At 44.9% G+C, this 20,714-nt stretch overlaps 1 protein-coding gene across 2 annotated transcripts; it reads right to left on the bottom strand.

Annotated features, from left to right (window-relative positions):
• Window positions 1-596: 596 nt before the first annotated feature.
• Window positions 597-18,817, bottom strand: LOC140694592 (trafficking protein particle complex subunit 9-like). 2 transcript variants are annotated; one of them, XM_072957759.1, is made up of 5 exons: window positions 18,544-18,817; window positions 18,335-18,443; window positions 17,817-17,940; window positions 14,027-14,081; window positions 597-1,110 (listed from the first exon to the last, which is right to left on the bottom strand). In XM_072957759.1, the coding sequence occupies exons 3-5, from the start codon at window positions 17,891-17,893 to the stop codon at window positions 862-864; spliced, it is 381 nt and encodes a 126-aa protein (XP_072813860.1). In that variant the 5' UTR covers window positions 17,894-17,940; window positions 18,335-18,443; window positions 18,544-18,817; the 3' UTR covers window positions 597-861. The 2 variants fall into 2 exon arrangements, 1 of the variants encoding a protein (XP_072813860.1); XR_012070176.1 differs by lacking the exon at window positions 18,544-18,817 and adding an exon at window positions 15,842-15,992 and having other exon boundaries at window positions 853-1,110; window positions 18,335-18,507.
• Between the last annotated feature and the right edge of the window lie 1,897 nt (window positions 18,818-20,714).

The following is a 20,714-nucleotide window of genomic DNA, read 5'->3' as shown; positions in this document are numbered from 1 at the left end:
CTGTGCCCCTTGGTGTTTACTCGACAAAATGGAAACTTATGTCCACACACAAATCTGCATACAGATGTTAATAGCAGCTTTATTCATAATCACCAGAGCTCAGAAGCAACTAAGCTGTTCTTCAGTAGGTGAATGGATAAATAAACTGTGGTCCAGCCAGAAAATGGACTATTATTTGGTGTTAAAATGAAATGAGTTATCAAGGCATGGAAAGACATGGAGGAACCTTAAATACATATTATTAAGTGAAAGAAGCCAATCTGGGAAGGTTCTGCAACTGTCTGATTCCAACTGTATGGTGTTCTGGGAAAGGCAAAAGCACAGAGACTAAAAGATCAGTGGCTGTCAGAGGCTAGAGGGGATGGAGCAATGAATGAGGTGCAGCATGGAGCATTTTTAGGGTCACTGAGACAGACTACTCTGTATGATGCTGTGACGGTGGATACATGTCATTGTACATCTGTCCAAACCCACAGAGTGCACACCACCAAGTGTAAACCCTAGTGTCAGGCATGGGATCTGGGTGATGATGACGTGTCAGTGTAGGTTCACCCATTGTCGCAAGTGCACGCTCTGGTGCAGGCGTCAATAGTGAGGAGGCTGTGGGGACAAACTGCAGTTCACACCCCCAATCCAGCCCCAGCCACCGCTGTTAATAAAGCTTTGTGGGTGTGTGGATTGTCCGGCTGCTCTGGCGTCTGAACAGCAGAGCTGAGAAGCTGCACCAGAGATCAGGAGGCTTGCAGACCCTGAAATATTCACTCCCAAGCCCTTGACAGAAAAAAGTCTGCTGAGCCCTGTTCTACACGAATCAGAATTCACCCTGATGAGACAGGACAGTAGGGCCCAAACCAGGCGTGGTTAATGGGACTGAAGCAATGTTTTAGTTCCAACACCTTTGCTGAAGTCCTGCAGGTCCAGCGACAGACTGTAACCAGGAAGCGTCTGTAGGAGGAGTCGGTAGCAGGCCTTCCAGCCAGGCTCCGGGATGCCGGGGGCCACGCGCTGCACGGGGGCCACCCGCTTGAAGAAGGCGGAATTGCATTGGAAGCCGATCAACTCATAGAGCTCAGAGAGGATGCTGCACTTCTGAATTCTCTCCTCGGAACGCTGAAGCACAGGGAGAAAAGCAACAAGCATCTGAACGAAACATGTAAGTGAAAAAAGACACGTAAAAAAGGTTTTCCCATAAAACAGAGACCCGATGACACAGGAAGGAAGAGGAAGGCTGACTTTGTACACTGACAGGACCGGATGCAGAAACGCAGGGAAGCAGCGCTGTGCAGACGCTCCAGACCCCCTCCGGGCCCCACCTCTCCGCGTTCAGCCTGTCCTTTTACTAGAAAGACATGTATTCCCTGAAACAGAGGAATCTGCTACCTACACATGAGACGCAGAGAAGGGAAGGAGCAAAAGGAAGGGAAACTAAAGGAACAACAGTTCATCTAGACCCTAGGCTTTGGGCGGGACTTTCACCAAACACACAACTTCTCAAAGCACAGAGCACACAGTGAGAGGCTGACAGAGTGACTGCGACTTCTGCTCCTTAAGCAGCAGCTACCTGCCAGCACACGCTGCGCCCCTTACTGAATCATTACAATCATCTCAGAAACGATTACTACCCCGGCTCACAGGCAAGGACACCTGAAACTCGGGGAGGAATTATTATCATCCTGGACAAAGTCCCGCGGCCCACAAGTGTCAGAGCCTCCAGCAGACCCTGGACTAAGATGCTCCGCTTCACCACGGGTCCTGAGCCTCAGGCTGAGGCCACGTCAGGTCTGCACGGGCCCAGAGCACAAGCCTGTGGGACAGGGAATGGTCCCACTCGAAGTGCCAGGCCAAGACCCTCAGGAACCTATGAAATGAAACCAAATCCCCAAACTCATTTCCAACCCACTGCCCTGTCCGGGAGGACTGCTCGGCACATCTGCGCTGTCACCTGTGCACAGGCTGAGCAAGGGGCCCAGACAGTGACGTGACGTCCCAGTGGAAGTGGCTCGGAGACCACTTCATCACAGGACAGACTCTCCCGGCTTCCAACGTTAACTCTCCATTCCATTTCCAACTGGAAAGTAAGTTTAGACTTGTTTTCCTCTCCTAGAAACAAAGAGAGTGGTAACATCAGCAGGAAACTCAAGACAGAGGAAGAGTCTCCTGGCCATCTGGAAGGATAGGCCGGGGAGGGAACAGAGACAGGGATCAGGAAGACCCGTGTTCCAGTCCAAAGTCTGCACGTCACTCGCTTTGACAGTTTCCTTATTAATACAGGGGATAAAATCTAATTATGATTCTTGGGAAAACTATATGAAATAACGTATGCCACTAGCATAGGTCTAAGATCCTCCATGAGTGTTCCAGAAATGGACGTGATCGTGGTTAGTTACTGTCTGCCAAGTCTTGGGTGCTAAGCCCACATCAGCCAGCCAGAGATGTGCCAGAGAATGCCTCACCAGCCAGCAGCCTTCTCCAACTTGGAAACTCACAGTGTCTGAAGAAGAGGCAGTGGTGGATGCTTTGGGACACTCTGGAGGTAGCACTCCAGTGATGACTTTAAAAAGCTGGGGAGAATTTAGGGGACCATAGAGTTCAAACACAGAAAACACATTCCATGTCTACCCACATTCATCTCTAGCCATGATGATTCAGAGAGGAAATACATATTCAAACTTACACCAATTTCCCACATAAGTGCATCAAAACAATTTGGGAAGAATGTAACTTGCTTCTCTAGATCACAAAGCGGGGATTACAAGGTTTGTACTGAGAGCCCTACTTGTAGAACTTCTGCTAACATAACTGGGTCCACTATCAGTTATCATAATTCGAAGAGAAGGATGGACAAGAACAAAGCCAAGCTATTACGCTCCAGTCTTTTTTTGGGTTACAATGTCACAGAGAAGACGGGCAGGTCAACAAGGAGCCACTCTGCCGTGATCACGGAGCCGGGGAACGGGATGGGCGGCAAGATGTACGACGCAGCCGCAGCTGTGCACGCGCTTCTAGGCAGGTACCCAAAGTCACCTCGACAAGGTGTCAAACGCTTGTGCCCACGTCATCATCACCTGACATGTATTAAAGAGAAATGAAAACCTATAAACGGCCAATACCCTTGGTGGGTACACCGTCCAAAGAGCAAAGTCATAGTTTGACAACTGGCCATCTCGGTTCCCTGGGATTCATTCTTGGAGAACCTTAAAAAACACTCCTCTGTCCTCAAGAAGGGCTGCCTACTTGCCCTATCTTTGGCTCAGGGATACAGCACGTTCACGTGGACTTTAATGTCTGCACAGATTTGACTGTCTTTTTCCAGGTTCACTTGTCCATTCTGAAGAGGCCTGAGTTAAGTCCATCTTCCGTAAGATCAATTTTCTCCAGTGACAACTCATCGAGCCTGCAATTAAAAGCCAACTGAACAGGACTGTCCTCAGCAAAAAATGTCACCCACCCTTCACTGCTTTCTTAATCTCCTCTCCTGGCTAATTGCAACAGACTAACACCTCCCTCTACCCAGCTCCCCAACTATGTCAAACAGAAAGTAAGGTCCATAAAAGAGGAGACAACTCCATAGTCACCTCTGAATTCCTAGCAAATAGTAATGACAATAAATAGAACTATGATTATGGCTTCTATCCTTTAAAACCTTTCTGGTTATTTAAATGAGACCTTGGAAGAGAGGTGTTTGGGTCCAGTATCTTGATCCAGAAGACTCTGGAGGCCTTTTTCGGAATGGCTGTCCACTGATTCATTCAAAACACAACTTCTCATTCCGGGAGGAGCTGTGATTTTCTGCCAGGAGTTTGTGGTCACTCTCATGCCAGAACAGCTTTAAACTATATCCTTATTTTGGATTTGTTATTTTTCCCCTCTTCCAACAAAATTCACTTTCCTTTCTTTCTTGCCTTGAGGAATGTTTTGTTTTTCTCTTTTTTTCTAATTCACCCTTTAGTAAAGCAGGCTTCTCAGGATGTGCTTGGCCTTACATAGGATCAGCCATCCAACTCCCAGTGTGAGAGGCCTGGGGCTCACCTCCTGCCCTCCTGTCAGGGCAACTGAAATTCAGCTCAGGAGCCAACCGGCCCCCCAGGGCTTCTAAGGCTCCCTTACCTCCCAGAATCCCTGCTTTCTGGTTTGTCTTGGCTTCTGAGGAGTTCCCCTCACTTTCTTGACAATTAACTTTGCAGCTTGAAAGATGAGGAAGGAAGGTTTTACTTCTTAATCAGCATTTTTAGGAACTTGTGTAGTGAAGGTTTTCACGAGTTTCTAGAACCCTCCATTGCCGAGACAGAAAACACACTAGGTATTTTCTAAATTTAGGCATCCTGTACATTTTTTCTTTTCTTTTGTTTTCTTAACTGCTAACAGACTTTTTTAATTAAAAAAAATAAAGGCCCCAAATAGGATAGAATCTTGAAGGGGCAAACAGAATTAAAGGGCAAAGACAGAAAAATGATAAGAACTCTACAAAGTTAATAGAATACATACACTATGGGTCAGATCAGCAATTCTCAGTAACAGCTAATTGAAACATGACCATGAGGTAAAACTTCTCTCCTGTCAGGAGATGGCCAACAGAAAATAGAATTAAAACAACAAACTAAAATTCTAAGTCTGGCGAGGTATAGAAGGCTACCAGATAAATGTGTCTTCTTCTGGAAAAGAGGGAGGCTCACCAGCTCTTTACTGTGGAGCCTGAGCCCAGGGGAGGACGGTGAAGTGAGCTCTGTAAGTACCCAATTAGCAAAGTGAGTGATGAATAAAGAGACGTGAGCTCTGATGACAGAGATGATACTACTATTCACTTGTCCTGTAAAGTACGTCTTCACGTTCAGGGATCAATACCTCGGCATCCTCAGGGATCGAGATTATAGGAAAATGCACAGCCCGGGTCCAGACCTCCTCTGCGAGCTCGTGACATTGCACTTAGATGTCTCAAGGGCACCTCCAACTCCACCTGCACAGAGCTGACTTTACGGTGCTCCTCCAATAGCCGTCCTGCCCAGGGCCCCTTGTCGGGGGGCAAGGTCTCCCTGCCTCTCCCACCTCAGGCCCATCACTCATAGATGTGCCTGCACCCCTCCTTCAGGGCTCAGATTTCCTCAGTCACCGAGTCCCACCACCCACACCTGTCCTACCAGGTACTCACTGGCACTCACTAAGCACTGACTCTGCGCTGGGGACCACGCTGCACACTGTACACATGTTATCACACTGGATCCACACAACAGACCTGGGAAGTGGGTACACCACTGCTTCAATTGATTAGATAAATTGTTTCACTTCCTTGAGTGCGTCGTCCAAAGTGACAAGGCTACTGAGCCACAAACCTGGGACTGAAAACCACTTGAAAATTGAACACTGCTACACCTCGCAGCCACCCTACTCTGACTCATCACATCACCTCCTGCCGAGCCTACTAAATGTTTACAAGCATTCTACAAGCACAAAAGTGATCTACGAGAGCACCCCACTCCCCTACTTTAAATGTCAATGACGGTCCACTGCCCTTAGGAGAAAGCCCCGCCGGGCCTGAGCACAGACCAATGGCCAGCATCCGCGTTCCCTGAGTGGCCGCGCCGCCTCACCACCACGCAGCTCTACACGTGCCGTGTCCAGGACAAGGATGCTGACTCCATACAACCCGGGGCTCGTCTCACTCGAACAATGATCACCCTCTTCAGTGGTCACCCTCTTCAGTGGTCACCCTCTTCAATGCTGACTCTTAGAAAAATGTTTTCCCAGGATGAACCAATATCTTTTTCCTTCCAACTTCCAGTCATTGATAATGAGCTCCCCCCAAAAGAGAGAAGACCTAATCCTCAGTCTCTGTATCTGTAAAGTGTGAATAACAAGGAAATATGTGAGGGTTAAGAGAAATAATATTCATGTGAGTCTGAGGGACATTTCCCAACATACAGTAAGCACTCAATATGTGCTTACTTAATATTAATAAGAATAGATTCCATTCCAGCAAACTTAAATCAATGTTTTATGGCTTTGTCCAACAGACTACAGACAAACTGTTGGACGAACCCCTTTGAGCAGATCAGCACAAGCGTCCTGGGAGAGGTAAGCGCTGACTCCAGTTACAGCTACAGCCAACCAGCACAACGTGGTGGGGGCAGTTTGCTCAAACTGTTACATGTTGTTTGAGCATTTAGTTGTCGTTATTGAATAAAGACAGTTGTTCTTTAGTCAAAGCTCCTGAAACATAAATCTTCAAAGATTGATGCAAATTAGTTTTCAAGTACAACGCTCTCACTAGAAATTGTTTGAAAATGATAGTCTTAGCTCCTCTGCACATCAAAAGGGCATGTTCTTAATGTATCTGACTAAATACACTGAAAGGGTTGTTTAAAAGAAATTAAGATAGTGCCATCCTGAATAAGCTCTCAGTATCATCTGCCCTGTGCCCCACCCAAGGGTCTCATTTCTCACTTCCACATAGGTGTTCAGGTAGCTTAACCTGGGTCTTGGTTTCTTATAACACGCAGGAGGGAAGAGTTGTGGATAGATTTATGTGGCAAATATAAACCTAGTGTATTTGCTGTGTAGGAATCCTAGAAATAAACAAATTGATATAGAGTACCACCCTTAAGAAGCTCAGCCTTTCCATTTACAACAGCATTAAAAATAAAATGAGAGATACATTTAACAAAAATTTACAAGATTTGTACATTGAACAATTTGAAGTATCACCAAAAATAATTTAAAAGATCTACATATATGGAAGACATCCCATGTTCATGGAATGGTAGACAATATTGTTAAAAATGTTAAGACTCCCCAAAGTGATCTACAAATTCAATGGAATCCCTATCAGAATTCCAGCTGACTTCTTTGCAAAAATTGAAAAACTGATCCCAAATTTCATATGGAAATACAAGGGACACAGGTCAGCCAAAACATTCTTGGAAAAGAAGAGCAAAGTTGGAGGACTCAGTTTAAACTTTACTACAAATCTAAGGTACTCAAGTCATTATGGTACTGGCATAAGTTTGGATACATAAATCTATGAGACACAATAAAAAATCCAGGGGGGGGAAACTTACATTTAAGGTCAGTTTTCCACAAGGGTGCCAGCAACACTCCATTGAAAGAATAGTCTATTCAACATATGGTGCAGACACACCTGGGTATCTGCAGGCAAAAGAATGAATCTGGAATCTGGACGCTCCTATTATATATAACAAATAAAAATTAATTCAAAATGGATCACAGACAGAAACGTAAAAATTAACTTATAAGCTTTCTAAAAGAATACATAGTATAAATCTTTGTGGTCCTAGGATAGACTATGCTTTCCTAGATACAATACCAAGAGCACAAGTGATAAAAAAAAAAAAAAAGGTAAACTGGACTTCATCAAACTTAAAACCATTTGTTACAAAGGATATCATCAAGAAAGTGAAATGAAAGGGGAAGTGGGTAGCTCAAGTGATAGAGTGAGTGCTTGGCAAAATAAATAAACAAACAAACAAACAAACAAACAAAAACACAAACCTAATTACCTCCCCTATAAAGAAATTGTTTTAATGTTTAAAAAAAGTAAAGTGAAACGACAATCTGAGGAAGAGGAGAAAAATTTTGCAAAGCTTATATCTAATAACAGACTAGTATCCAGGATATAAAACAAATGCTTACATCTGACCAATGCAAAGGTATTCGACCCAATTTTTAAACTTGCCTAGGATTTAAATAGATACACAATTGGCCAATAAGCATATGAAAAGATGCTCAGCATCACTAGCCAAATCAAAATCAAAATGAGATCTCATTTTACACCCAATAGGATGGTTATAATCAAAACATGGACAATAACAAGTGTCGGTCAGGAGGCAGAGAAATGGGAACGCTCAATACGCAGCCGTTGGAAAGGGGCAATGGTGCCGATTCTTTGGAAAAGTCTGGTGTTTCCTCAAAAGGTTAGAGTTATCATATGGTTCAGCAATTCTTCTCTTACATATAGTGTCATCCCTCAGTATACTCAGGGGGTTGGTTTCAGGAAACGCCCACCCTGGATTACATAATCCAAGGATGTTCGAGTCCCTTTACAATCAGCCATCTGGATCCATGAAGTGGAAACTACAGATATGGTGGGCCAACTGTACAGCCAACAGAATGAGAACATATTCTCACCAAAATTTGCACATCAATTTTAATAGCAGTATCATTCGGAGTAGCCAAAAGTTATAAACAATATCCATCCATCAATGAATGGATAAACAAAATTATCAGGAATAGTCCCAAAAACCTTTGGTCATTGAAACTTTGACAAAGGAGGTGAAAACATACAATGGAGTAAAGGCAGCCTCTTCAGCAAATGGTGTAGGGAACACTGGACAGCTGCATGTAAATCAATGAAGTTAGGCTACTCCCTCACAGCATAGACAAAAATAAATTCAAAATGGCTTAAAGACTTAAACATGTAGACAAGACACTATAAACCAGTTAGAAGAAATCATAGGCAAAACATCTGACATACATCTCAGCAATGTTCTCCTAGAACAGTCTACTCAAGCAATAGAAATACAAGCAAAAATATACAAATGGGATCTAATTAAACTTACAAGCTTTTGCACAGCAAAGGAAACAATAAGCAAAACAAAAAGACAACTTATGGAATGGGAGAAAATATTTGCAATAAATGAGACTGACAAGGGCTTAATTCCCAGAATTCATAAACAGCTTTTACACTTGATAAGAAAGAAAAACAAACAATTCAATCCAAAAGTGGGCAGAAGACGTAAACAAACATTTCTCTAATGAAAACCTACAAATGGCCAAAAGGCACATGAAAAAATGCTCAATATCATTATCAGAGAAGTGCAAATCAAAACTACAATCAAGTATCACCTCACACCAGTGAGAATAGCCATCGTTCAAAAGTTCACAAACAATAAATCCTGGAGAGGCTGTGGAGAAAATGGAACCCTCCTCCACTGTGCTGGGAATGCAGTTTGGTGGAGCCATTGTGGAAAAGAGTATGGAGATTCCCCAAAAGACAAAAAATTGACTTCCCATATGACTCAGCAATCCCACTCCTGGGCATATACCCAGAAGGAACCCTAATTCAAAAAGACACCTGAACCCCAATGTTCACAGCAGCACTATTTACAATAGCCAAGACATGGAAACAACTTAAATGTCCACTGACAGATGACTGGATAAAGAGGTTGTAGTATATTTATACCATAGACTACTACTCAGCCATAAAAGATAATAAAATAATGCCATTTGCAGCAACATGAATGGATCTGGAGAATGTCATTCTAAGAGATGTAAGCCAGAAAGAGAAAGAAAAATACCATATGAGATCGCTCATATGTGGAATCTAAAACAAAACAAACAAAACAAAACAAATAAAGACAAACTTATCTACAGAACAGAAACAGGCACAGAGACATAGGAAGCAAACTATGGTTACCAGAGGGGAGAGGGTGTGGGAACGGATATATTGGGAGTTCAAGATTTGCAGATACTGACTATGTATAGAATAAACAGCAAGTTTATACTGTAGAGTACAGGGAAATATATTTAATATCTTACAGTAACTTATGTTGAAAAAGAATATGAAAATGAATACAGGTATGTTCCTATATAACTGAAGTGTTGTGCTGTAAACAAGAAACTGACGCAACATTATAAACTGAGTAGACTTCAATGAAATTATTTTAAAATAGACCGAAAACAAAAAAAAAAAATAAAAGGTACTATTAAACCAAAAGAATAAATTACTGTTTCACGCTATTACATGGATGAACCTTGAAACAGTATGCTTAAATAAACCAGACACAAAAGGACAAATACTGCCCTTTTAGGTGAAGTGTGTCTAAGTGTTCATTGTAATACTCCTGTAAATTTTCCGGAAGTTTGAAGTCTATCAAAATAAAAATAAAGTGTATTATTCATTAAAAACATAAAACGATTCCTCACAGGAGGGCTTTAAATATTAAATGAAGAAATGCTTGTAAAGCTCCTGGAACAACACTTTGCATGTCCACAGTCACTGCTGTCACTGCCACTCAGAGGGTGGTGCCAGCGCTGATGAGAGCTGCCTCCACTCACTCCCCTGCAGAAAGGAGTGAGGGCCTGGGCTCTGACAGGCAGGGTGACCGTGAACCTGGCTCAGACACAACCACACCCCTGACTCTGCATTACCCAACTTTCTTATACAAACTGCTACATGTAACGTAAACACGCTAGAGGGATGTTTCTTACAACACAGGGAATGCAGCCAATGTTTTAAAATAACTATAAATGGAACATCTATTGTACACCTGAAACTTATATCATATTGTAAATCAGCTATACCTTTATAAAAAGTTAAAAATAATTTAAAAATCTTATCACTTTAATATTCAATTCAGTTTTTAAGTAACTACTAAACAGCTTAGAATGTATAAAAGCATTTAAGTGTGATAAGTTGTTTTACATATATATTTAATTTCAGCCTCCTGCTAAAAGGGAAATTAAACAATTTTTAAAACACAGCTTAACAACCATAACAACAAAAAGACAAAAGTGATAGTGAAGAGAAAATGGAGATTCAATACTTAAATGAAACCAGGGAGAGGTAAAGTCATAAAAATGGATGCCATGAATTCAGGGTAAGTGTTAAAGGCCGACTAGAAATTCAGCTGTAAGATTCTTGGCAGGTAAAGCAAAAAGAAAAAGATGACGGGGCAGGTGGTAGAGCTCAGTGGTAGAGCGTGTGCTTAGCATGCACGGGGTCCTGGGTTCAAGCCCCAGGGTCTCCACTAACAGATAAATACACATAATTACCTAGCCCCCAAAAAGAGCCCCAAAGAAGAGAAAAACAGGAATTTCTTTCCTAAAAAACCTGATATTAAATTTAGATTAAATACTTAAAAAAAAAAAAAAGGAACATAGAAAAAGATGAGTGACACAAGCGATAATGCCCGTGAGATAAATCTGCGGTGGCTGCTGGCAGGTCCCAATGTCCCATGTGCGAAAATCTGAAACATCCTTCTCACCACTCAGAGTCATCCTCAGCCCACCCCACCGCTCCCCTGTTAAATGCAGGAGCAGAGATAGGGCCCCGCCTTTGCTCTCTCTGTGTCATCACAGTGAGACAGGATGGAAGGGGTCAGAGCACAGCCATTCAAGGAAGGCCACAGCAATTAACACCAAAATGGTGAAGGATTCAACCCCCAATAGGCCTTGAGGCTCAGGAAGAAGAGATTAAACTTCTAGCAGATCTTGAGCTTCATTATACACCCACTGTAATAGTACCATGGTGAATAACACGCGCCCAGGCACCTTGGCAGTCCCAATTCTAGCCACAAAAGGACAAAGGGTGGGAAATGGCCAACTCCCTGGGAATTCCATCCCCTTGCCCTTAGGCTGGTCCTTCTACTTATTAGTATATGAAGCCACCAAGCCCATGAAAACCAGCAGCACAGCGCCGCCTCGCGGTCACCCCTCTCTCTCCCTCTTCGGAGAAGGCCCACACTCTGTCTGTGGGGTGTGTACCTACTTTTAATCTGAGCACCCTACCCCACACCTCGTGGCCTTTCTCTTGCCTTTCAATGCATCTCTCTGAATAAATCTACCTTTACTCAACAGTGGCTTGCTTGCTCTTGAATACTTTCCTGCATGAAGCCAAGGAACAACATGTGGCGGGGCACATCCCAGGGGCTCAACCAAAGCCTGAGACACAGCCCTTCTCATGCCCCAAGTGTTTTTTCTTGTATCAACGTGACTGGGTTTTGAAGGGAGCTCTCAGTCCCCAGTGAAGGGAGCTCTGAGTCCCCAGTGAAGGGTGCTCTGAGTCCCCAGTGAAGGGAGCTCTGAGGACCCAGCTAAGGGACAGAACAGCCCCAAGGGCTTGAATTGGAGGGCAGCCCCTCGCCCAGCAGGGGCCCTGGGGTCTGCCCAGTTCTCTGTGGTTCCCTGTTGTGACGACTTCCCAGCCAGAGAACATTCTCCCTAGGCTGACCCCACAAAACCCTTCTCTGCAAAATACAAGCACATCAGGTCACAGTCCTCTTGTTCAACCAGGAAATGTTCAGCCCACGTTTTCCTTCCACAGTAAAGAACCTAACTGTCCTCCATCCCATCCCACCACTTCTTTCTTTGTGAGAACTTTGCTCTCACCACACACCATCCTGAACGCAGGTGCCTTGCTGGCTGGGACCGAGATGTTTCAGTCTCACACAGCCTGCGTCCTTTCACTTTCCCCTTGCTACCTTAAAAAAGCCTTTCCTGAGTCTCCCACCCCTCTGATTCTGATCTTCACAAAGTGCTGGGTTTACAGTCACTATGTGCATACATTCCAGGTTTTGGCTATGTTTCCTTCGAAAGATCTTCATTAAGGAGCTGCATCAAGATGTTTAAAGAGGCTATTCTTACATCTGAGCGGAGGAGCCTGCATAAAATTTAAATGGCTTTGAAGAGAGAGTTAACCAGGGACAGAGAGTTCGCAGGTCCTAGTCAACAGTGTCATGAGACAAAATGTTCTTCAAAGGCTCAGAGTGGCTTCTGAACACGGGGTCGGCAGGGAGGAGGTGCCAGGCAGTGAGGGGGGTGAGTGACACAGGGTACGCTCCCCCAGCTGGGGAAGAATTGGATTTTGTTCTAGTTTTCCAAACAGTTTCTTACAACCTTTTTCTCTTATTGTCACATACCATTTCCTACGAATTAAGAAAATCAATGTCAGTCATTTGGGCCACTTGGGAGAAGCTACACGATGCCATTCACAGGGCTGGGACATGACAGCCACACCAGTCTAGGTTGAAAGACCAGTGGGGGTATTTCCAAGGTAATCACGGGCATGCAGCAAACTCCCCAGCTTCGATTACCTCATCTCAAACGTGAGGCCAATAAAACTACAGAGCAAAGTGCGTGATGATTGTGGCCGACATCTGTTTACTAGGTAAGTGCCCGTGACAGCTGCCGCTTAATGGGGAATGAGTATGATCAACGAGGCCCAGTCTACCTGGTCACACGCGCCAAGCCTTCCTGCCTTGGTGCAGGAGCAGAGCTTGTTTAGCTGAGATGAACGCCCCCAGAGCAGCCCCGACGGGAAAGCTCCCAGCTCTGCACGGTGAGACGTGTTCCTTTCTTCTCAGAGCTGACCACAGTTTGCAGTCATCTGTTTTTTATGTTTATCCCTTTTGTAACTGCCTCTCCGGAGTTTTTGCTCAAGCAGCACAGGGCCAGGGGTGTCTCGCTTCCTGCTGGGTATTCTGGGCTGGGTGACAGCCGACCCCACATCTGGCTCTGGTGCTGAACGGAGTGGGCAGAAGTCCCAGGGGCCCATGCTGAACTGAGGCCACAGCACCCAAAATTGTGGTCTGACTTTGGGCAAATTACAGTCTTCTTTACCCTGAGATTCCTCATCTGTCCATGAAAATAACTGCCCATGACACACAGAGTTACAAGTATTAAAGGAAATCACCAAATTCACAACCTATTCAAGGGGCTACCAGTGCATCCTCAATAGACACATGCTGCATTTACGGCTCTGACACACGCCAAGCGGGGCGGCCACACACAGTGAACACTGCTAAGTGTGTTAAGTGCCTCATGTGTGCTATAATACTCTTTACAACTTACAACAATCCCAGGAATAAACGAATATTATCATGCCCATTTCACAGATTCACCAACAGGTTAAGAGAGGTTACATTCTAGTCCAAGGACCTATGTTGAGGAAATGGCGACTTAAACCTGAATCTGGGCCCAGGCCTGGGCTCCATCTCTCTCCCATCCACCTGACCTCTTGCCTATGAAATCCACCTGTCCAATACACAAGTTTCCAGCCGGCCAGCTCTTAAATGCAATGTGTGCCACCGTTTATCAATGTTCATCAATTACCATAAACTGTTCTCAGAAACCACTACAGAAAAGAAAGGTGGACTCACGTCCCTGCCCACAAAGAAGAGGAATTCTGCCTTGCCTTCACCTGTAATGTGCAGAAACCCTTCCCTACACCACCAAATCCTTTTGTATGCTTCCTCCTTGTTTATGTTTGCACACGGCTTATTAATGTAGAAGGTACCTGCAGTAATTCCATCTCGGTTGCTTTCCAAGGTTGCAGATTATCCATAATCAGTCTGTGAACGAAAATAAAACAATGTGAGTGAAAATACTGCAACCGTAAACAAAGAATGCTGAAACCAAGTAACCAGCGGCTGCCGCCACCCCCCAGCCAGGACAGGCCTGCAGCCCAGCCTCTGCAGCCACTCACAATGGTGCCCTCTGAGCAGACTCAGAATAAGAAAGGACAGGATACTGGCCCTAGATAGCTAGGTGCTTGCCAAAGGAATGAATTCAATGACCCATATGTTTGTTTCCTCCCATACATAGAAAAGCACTAAATTCTTGAACTTGAGATACCTGGCTTTCTTTAGATAACAAGCAATCTTTTATTGTTCCAACTACCTGGTCTTTGTTGTAAAGCTCCTATATATCCTAGCTCCTCCCCTGCCTCTAGGGAGCAGTCCCTCAGAGCGATCTGAGAGGCTGTCATCCCGGCTCAAGCCCTCCCGCCAAATAAAACATAACTCTGAACTTTTAGGCTGAACGTTTATTTCAATCAAGTCCCAGAATTGACACAACTCATCAATTCTGTAATGGAACACACTGGATCAGGAACCAAAAGCATGTTCTAGTCCTGAAAAACTGTGGGTTCCTCTTTCTTCCTGTTATTATACAATCCCACCGGAACTCATTATTTTGCTGTCTGCTCGTCTGGCAACCAAACTCAGAGAAGAGTCAACTCAACAGAGCGCCGTGCTGGGGAGAATCCCCCGCAGCAGCACTGTGGGCTGCTTGCCCTCCCGCACGCTCTGCTGACCCCTAGTGTCCTCCGTGGAGACCAGGCCAACAGAGCTGTTCCCAACAGCTGCAAAGTCCCACAATTTAAATAAAAGCATTTTATTTCATACGATATGTTACGTATATACCCATCTCTGAAAACAGCTTTGCCAGAAGCCCAAATCTTCAACATTAATCTGCGAAGGCAAATCCGGTCCCCAAGGGAAAACAAGTCTTAAGACGATGCTAAGGCCTCCAAAGTCCTCTCCACGACCGTCAACCAAACTGCCTGCCGGTCTGCAGCTGCAGGTGGCTACATGTCTGCTTTTAAAGCACCCCCCTCCTGCCCTCGTGTGCTACAATGTCCCTCTACGCCCTCCCATGTCAGGGTAAGAGCAGCCGCTGCAGAACCTTGCAGGGCAGCACTGACAGGACTGGACAAAGAGGATCAGAGCTAAACTAAGCCTTCTGACGACACGAGCTTGTCACTCTGTCACTTTACAGATGAAGATATATAGAGAGAGAGGTGCGGTGATATTGCTCAAAGTCACACAGCTAATAAGTGGCAAAGTCTATAACTCTGCTCCTCCCTCCGGCGTGACGCCCCAGCTGGGACGCCCACAGGGTTCTCTCGTGCCTGCCTGACCAGTCCTTTACTGTCACTCATAACCCACCACAGGGTCTGACCCTAGCCTGCATTTTCAGCATCTTTTCCCTCCAGTCTCTCAGGACCAAGGCTGCTCTGGCCACTGTATGACTTCCGGCTCCCCAAACCCTCCGTGCTCAGGCTTGTCTTGCCTGTGCATCCGGCCCCCTTCTCAGAGGCTCTTCCTCCCCTGCAGGAACACGTTCCCACTCTCCACAGGGACACTCCCTCAGGGGAGCCCTCTTCTCGCCCTCAGCACGGCAGGTGTCCCAGGCCACATCCCGAGCTGCCCCATTAGGACTGTGGGTGCCCAGGTCTGCTAGTCAGACCAGCAGCCTCAGAGCCAGGGATTATGCCCGGGTCACCCTGCAAACCTACTGCCCGCCTCACAGACCGCAGCCAGCAGCTCACCTGGAAGTCACAGCAAGTGCCCCACCCAATCCAGAAGTCTCTTCATTTGCCAGCACCGCTGATGACTGGTTTCCAACCTTTGGTCAGTTTCGCACAAAACAGCAGCTTCCACTGTGAAGCGGGGGGTTTTCGCTTCTGCTCCCCACCCTTACTGGAAACGTCAAGGGAAACAAAAAGGCCTCTTCTCAACCCTTTTCTGATGACACCTTCCCACCCACAATACTCACATGCTCAAGAGCTTTGGGTCCACGTGATTTTGTTTCCCTTACGCTAAGTGGCTCAAAACACTGCGGGATTCTTTCTTTTTTGAGGGTATTTGTACTCAGTTTATCAGCTTTAATCTGTCTTTGTCTGTCTCTTCAGTATCCCTAGCAGATGCCTCTTCTTACTGCCTTCAGCAGCCTCCCTCCCAACATCTAGTCTAGGAAATCAACTGTGATGAGCGGCCCGGGGGCAGTCACAGAAGAGGAACTAAGGCACAGAGAGGCTGCATAATTTGCCCAAGAAGATCAGCTTCAACCCCCAACAGTGTGTGTCACGTCCCTCTCTTTAACTCTTATGCTAAACAAGCTAACTTTTTGTAGATTATGGTTATAAACAGATGAGGTATCAAAATACATTCAAGGACACATATCAAGTCTAAGATGTTCATTAACTCCACTATTTTGTTTCTATTTTTTATATTTATATTAAAAAAATTTAAGAACCTCTGCACTCAATATAGCAAAATGTTACTGGGCTTCAAATCCAGAATATAGAGCTGTTAAGTGTGTCATTACTCATACTTATTTGTACGTTCACAAGACAAAATGATTTGAAAGTCTCTCTCCCCTCTTCTTACTCACTACTGGCTCTCACCTGAGCTCCCAGACCACACATCTAACAGCCTTTCACTTTACCCACAGCTGAACTCATCACTTTTCCCCAGAACTCCCTCTGCAGCTTCCCCTCCTCAGAGCACAGCAGGACCATCATTTACCTCATTAATCCACCCAGAAACCTGGGCCTTACTCCATCCTACCTTCACAGACAGCATTCATCCTTTCCTTTTTACCATCTAAACATGCTTTCAATCTGTTCGCTTTTACCCACTGACCGTCACACCGCTCAAGTGGAAGCCACCAACACTGCTCACCTGGACTCACAAGTCTCCCAAGTGGCCCCACAGCCGCTCTCCCCTACTTGAGACAAATGGGATTGTGTCACTCCCGCGCTTGTAGGACTCTTTTCAAACCCACTGTTCTTAGAAGAAACTCCAAGTTCTTCACCTGATTAAGGTCTTTGCCGTGAAACTGTCAGCTCAGGGAGGGCAGGACCCGCCCTCTCCCCTCGGCCCCACCTTCTGGCAGAGCGGCAGCTTGGGAGGACCTGCTGAGCTACACCAGCCTGTATTCTAAACCTGGTCTTGAGTACTTAGTAAAGTGCTTCACTTATCCATCCAAATCCAATGTAGATTAGAAAGATTTTAGATGTTGAGCTAGAGTTTTGACTTGGGGATTTTGCACTAGCAACCTGCAAGTACATGTGCTAATGATTCTGTCTTCTTAAAACCACACCCAGATTTAAGTAGTATTTGTGGAATGTCTTCGGAGTAAAAGGGACTGTACTTTTACAGACTTTATGTTTTATAACATGAACAACCAGCACAGGGTCACAAATGGAACCGCCTCACAAGTGACAGAAGAAAGGTGAGAGGCATATAGCAACAGGTCACAAAGATGGTAAGAGCAAAGTTGTTTCTCCAACTCCCGAAAAAATTCCTAAAAGAACCGAAAACTCTGAATTTTGAAAGTAAAATACTATCATATAAAGAAATAAAAAAAATAATCCTCTTCATCAGGGTTTCAAGATCTGACTCCAGAATTTTTAGCATGCCATACTGAATCCTAGCACGGAAAAATCAGATGGACTAGTGGTGAGTAAGTTCCAGGAAAACTACAGAAATTCCTCCACTTGTAAAAGGACATACACTCACCTGTCGAAGGTGAATGTAAACCGCATTCTGGAGAATTTCGGAAGCTTCCAGGCTCCGCTTCTGGATGGCAAGGACATGGACAGCTTAGAAGCATGCTTCTAACTGAGTCACCGGCATTCTTACACTGTAGGGGGAAAAGGAGGACCTCAGGCAAGAGCAGAGATGTTCCTGTCGTGACTCGCAGGCCGTGCCTCGGGGACTCAGTGCCCTGCGGCAGCCCGGCCCCAGGCGAGGACCCGCAGCGTGGCCCTCCCAAGCAGGAGGGGCACTGTGCTTGAGAAAGCCCATCCCCGAAGGGGTCAAGAGGGGCTGGTGGGGTTGTGTGAACCTATAAATGCTCACAGAAATACACCTGCGTACATTCAAGTGATACAATTAACAGTAGCAGGCTATTTAACAAAATTTCAATTGTCAGTGGAAATTTTACCATTCCTTTCCGCTTGTCCCCTGCACTCTGAGGCAGGCTTAGGCTCTCTCACACCTGCAGCTCTGATGCAATAGTTGTGAAGTCATTTTACCTTGCTGCAAGTGTCTCCTCTCCCCGTGTCGCTGTGACTGTCGTCTCTTAAAACTGTCAGATGTCTTCCTGGATCTCTCCCTGAGTTCCTTGCTCCTGCGTCTCAGATCCTGAAATAAAGGACAAGTGAAGTCACATGACCAGAAAAGGCACTGTGGACTTGACCAAAGTCCTCAGTGACCCCCCAGGTGAATGCTGCCCACCACTTACCTTCGATTCTCAAGGTTCTGCCCAGGGTGACATCCAGACAGGAGAGTGTCCTGGGCCAATTAAAAGCTGTGTGGCTTGGGCGTGGGGACAGGTGCAGTAGCTGGTTCCGGAGCCGGGCCCCTCCCCACCTCTGCTCCTCTCTCTCCCGAGGCCCCGCTGCCAAGCCCCCAGGCACCCTGATCTTCTGTCCTTCTCTTCTACTCTACTCCAAGCCCTTTTCCTCTTCCTTTATTCCCTAATTTTCCCCAGCTAGAGTGATTTTTCAATCACAGTAACTGAAAAAAATTCCTGCCTCTAAAAAAGAGGTCTTCAGAGGTCAATGCCCATATGCTGGTTCCTGAAGAGAGCCCCTGATTAGGGGGACCCTCACTAACACTCAAGGGGTATCAGATATATTGCAGGGTCGACCACCCCCATCAAGACTTTGCTGTGACCCCAAGGCAAACAAAGCATCCCTGCTCACAAAAATGTACTTGGCCCAATAATCCGTTATTAAGAATCAAAAATAAAAAAATAATTGCTCATGTATCTTACTAAATTTATTTATGAGGTGGAAAAAGAAATTGTAATAGAAAAGAACAAATTTGACTCCATGTTATATGTGTCTCTTTGGCTTTAAACCTGTGCCCTGTTTTCTAGGCTCAGACTTGCTAACTCTGCACTTTTGTAAAAGAAAGTTGCTTTTAGCCTGAAATATCCAGGAGAGCCTATTCTCTGGGCTCTGATCTTTAAGGATGTTAGCTCTTCTGCACTTATGTAGAGATGGCAAGTTGCAAAATAGAGGATAACCTTAGTTTCTTTGGAGGTATTACAGGGGCACCATGAATTGATCCACATGGACAGCTGCAAGAACAAAGGATTCCAAGGACAAACAATTCGTACGGCAAGAAGTTTGCAACAACCAACCACACCCCCGCCCCTTTTTAGTATAAAAGGAGATGGAATTCTGACTTGGGGAAGACGGGTCTCCAGGTATCATTATGCCATCTTCTGGGTCTGCCAGCCTTTCATATAAAGTCACTATTCCTTGCTCCAACACCTCATCTCCTGATTTATTGGCCTGTCATGCAGCAAGCAGAACGAGTTCGGACTTGGTAACAAAATGACTGCATTGGAGTTAGTATGTCTCCACTGTTTCCTCATTTCCAATATGTCACAACCTATCAATTTTATATGCTGTTTAACAACACAACCAAAAAACCTATTATACGGAATTGATTCCACAGAAATAAAATTATTTCTACTCCTTCAAAACTTTTATTCTTTTCCATTTTATATTGTTTTGCTTATTGAAAAGGAAATAAAAGTCAAATCATCTTATTTCACGTATTTTTGTTATAGCTACATATTTTAAATACTACAGATTTAAATTGCAATTAAAATTGTTCATATAATAGTATAAAGATATATACACAACCAGTGCAGATTAGGAAAGGAGTGGATAAATGCACATCCAGTCTTTAACAAGCATATCCTGGAATATAAGCTCTATTATCCAGGGGTCCCCCACCCCTATTCTCACTGCTGAGTCCCTTAGTAATCAACTACCAAGGCACCAGCATAGAACCACGCGATCAGTATTTTAGGTACAAATGAGGGAATTAGCTCAATCAATTCTAAAACAAAAACCTTAAGATAAATACTGAACTTATTAACAGACAAAGAAAATTGGACACAAAAAAGTACAGTTTCTTCCCCAAGGTCACAAAGCTAATAACTGGTAAAGGCAAGATTTGCACTCATCTGCCTGATTTTAAAAACTGAGGTGGAAATCCCCTTCGAATGTGGAGGGTCCAGCAGCACAGCCTGTCACCCTATCTTTGTTCAGATCTAGCCTTAGACAGCCTGAGACAGCACCCCATTCCTATGGAAATCGAGGGCAAACGATAACAATAAGGTTTTTATATCCAGTAGTTTCTTAGGTCTCATTTATATAAAGTGTCAGCAGGTCAGCAGAAAAACTCTGGGAAATATGAGTGGGTCCAGAGCTTTTTGCTGATTAGAAACTCAGTCTATTAGGACAGAGTGACCTTCCCATGAGAGGCCACATGCACATAAACTAAAGGCAGCTGAGCAATGAAAACTAGCAAGACCCTGGAACTCAAACAAGAGGGATCCCTGCCATCCCCCACCCAATTGCCTCTTCACCCGCGTGGACACGATGGCAGAAG

Source organism: Vicugna pacos, unplaced genomic scaffold, assembly GCF_048564905.1.
Source record: "Vicugna pacos unplaced genomic scaffold, VicPac4 scaffold_65, whole genome shotgun sequence".
NCBI lineage: Eukaryota > Metazoa > Chordata > Mammalia > Artiodactyla > Camelidae > Vicugna > Vicugna pacos.
Note: the sequence above shows the minus strand (reverse complement) of the source record. Positions and strands in the feature narration are given on the sequence as shown.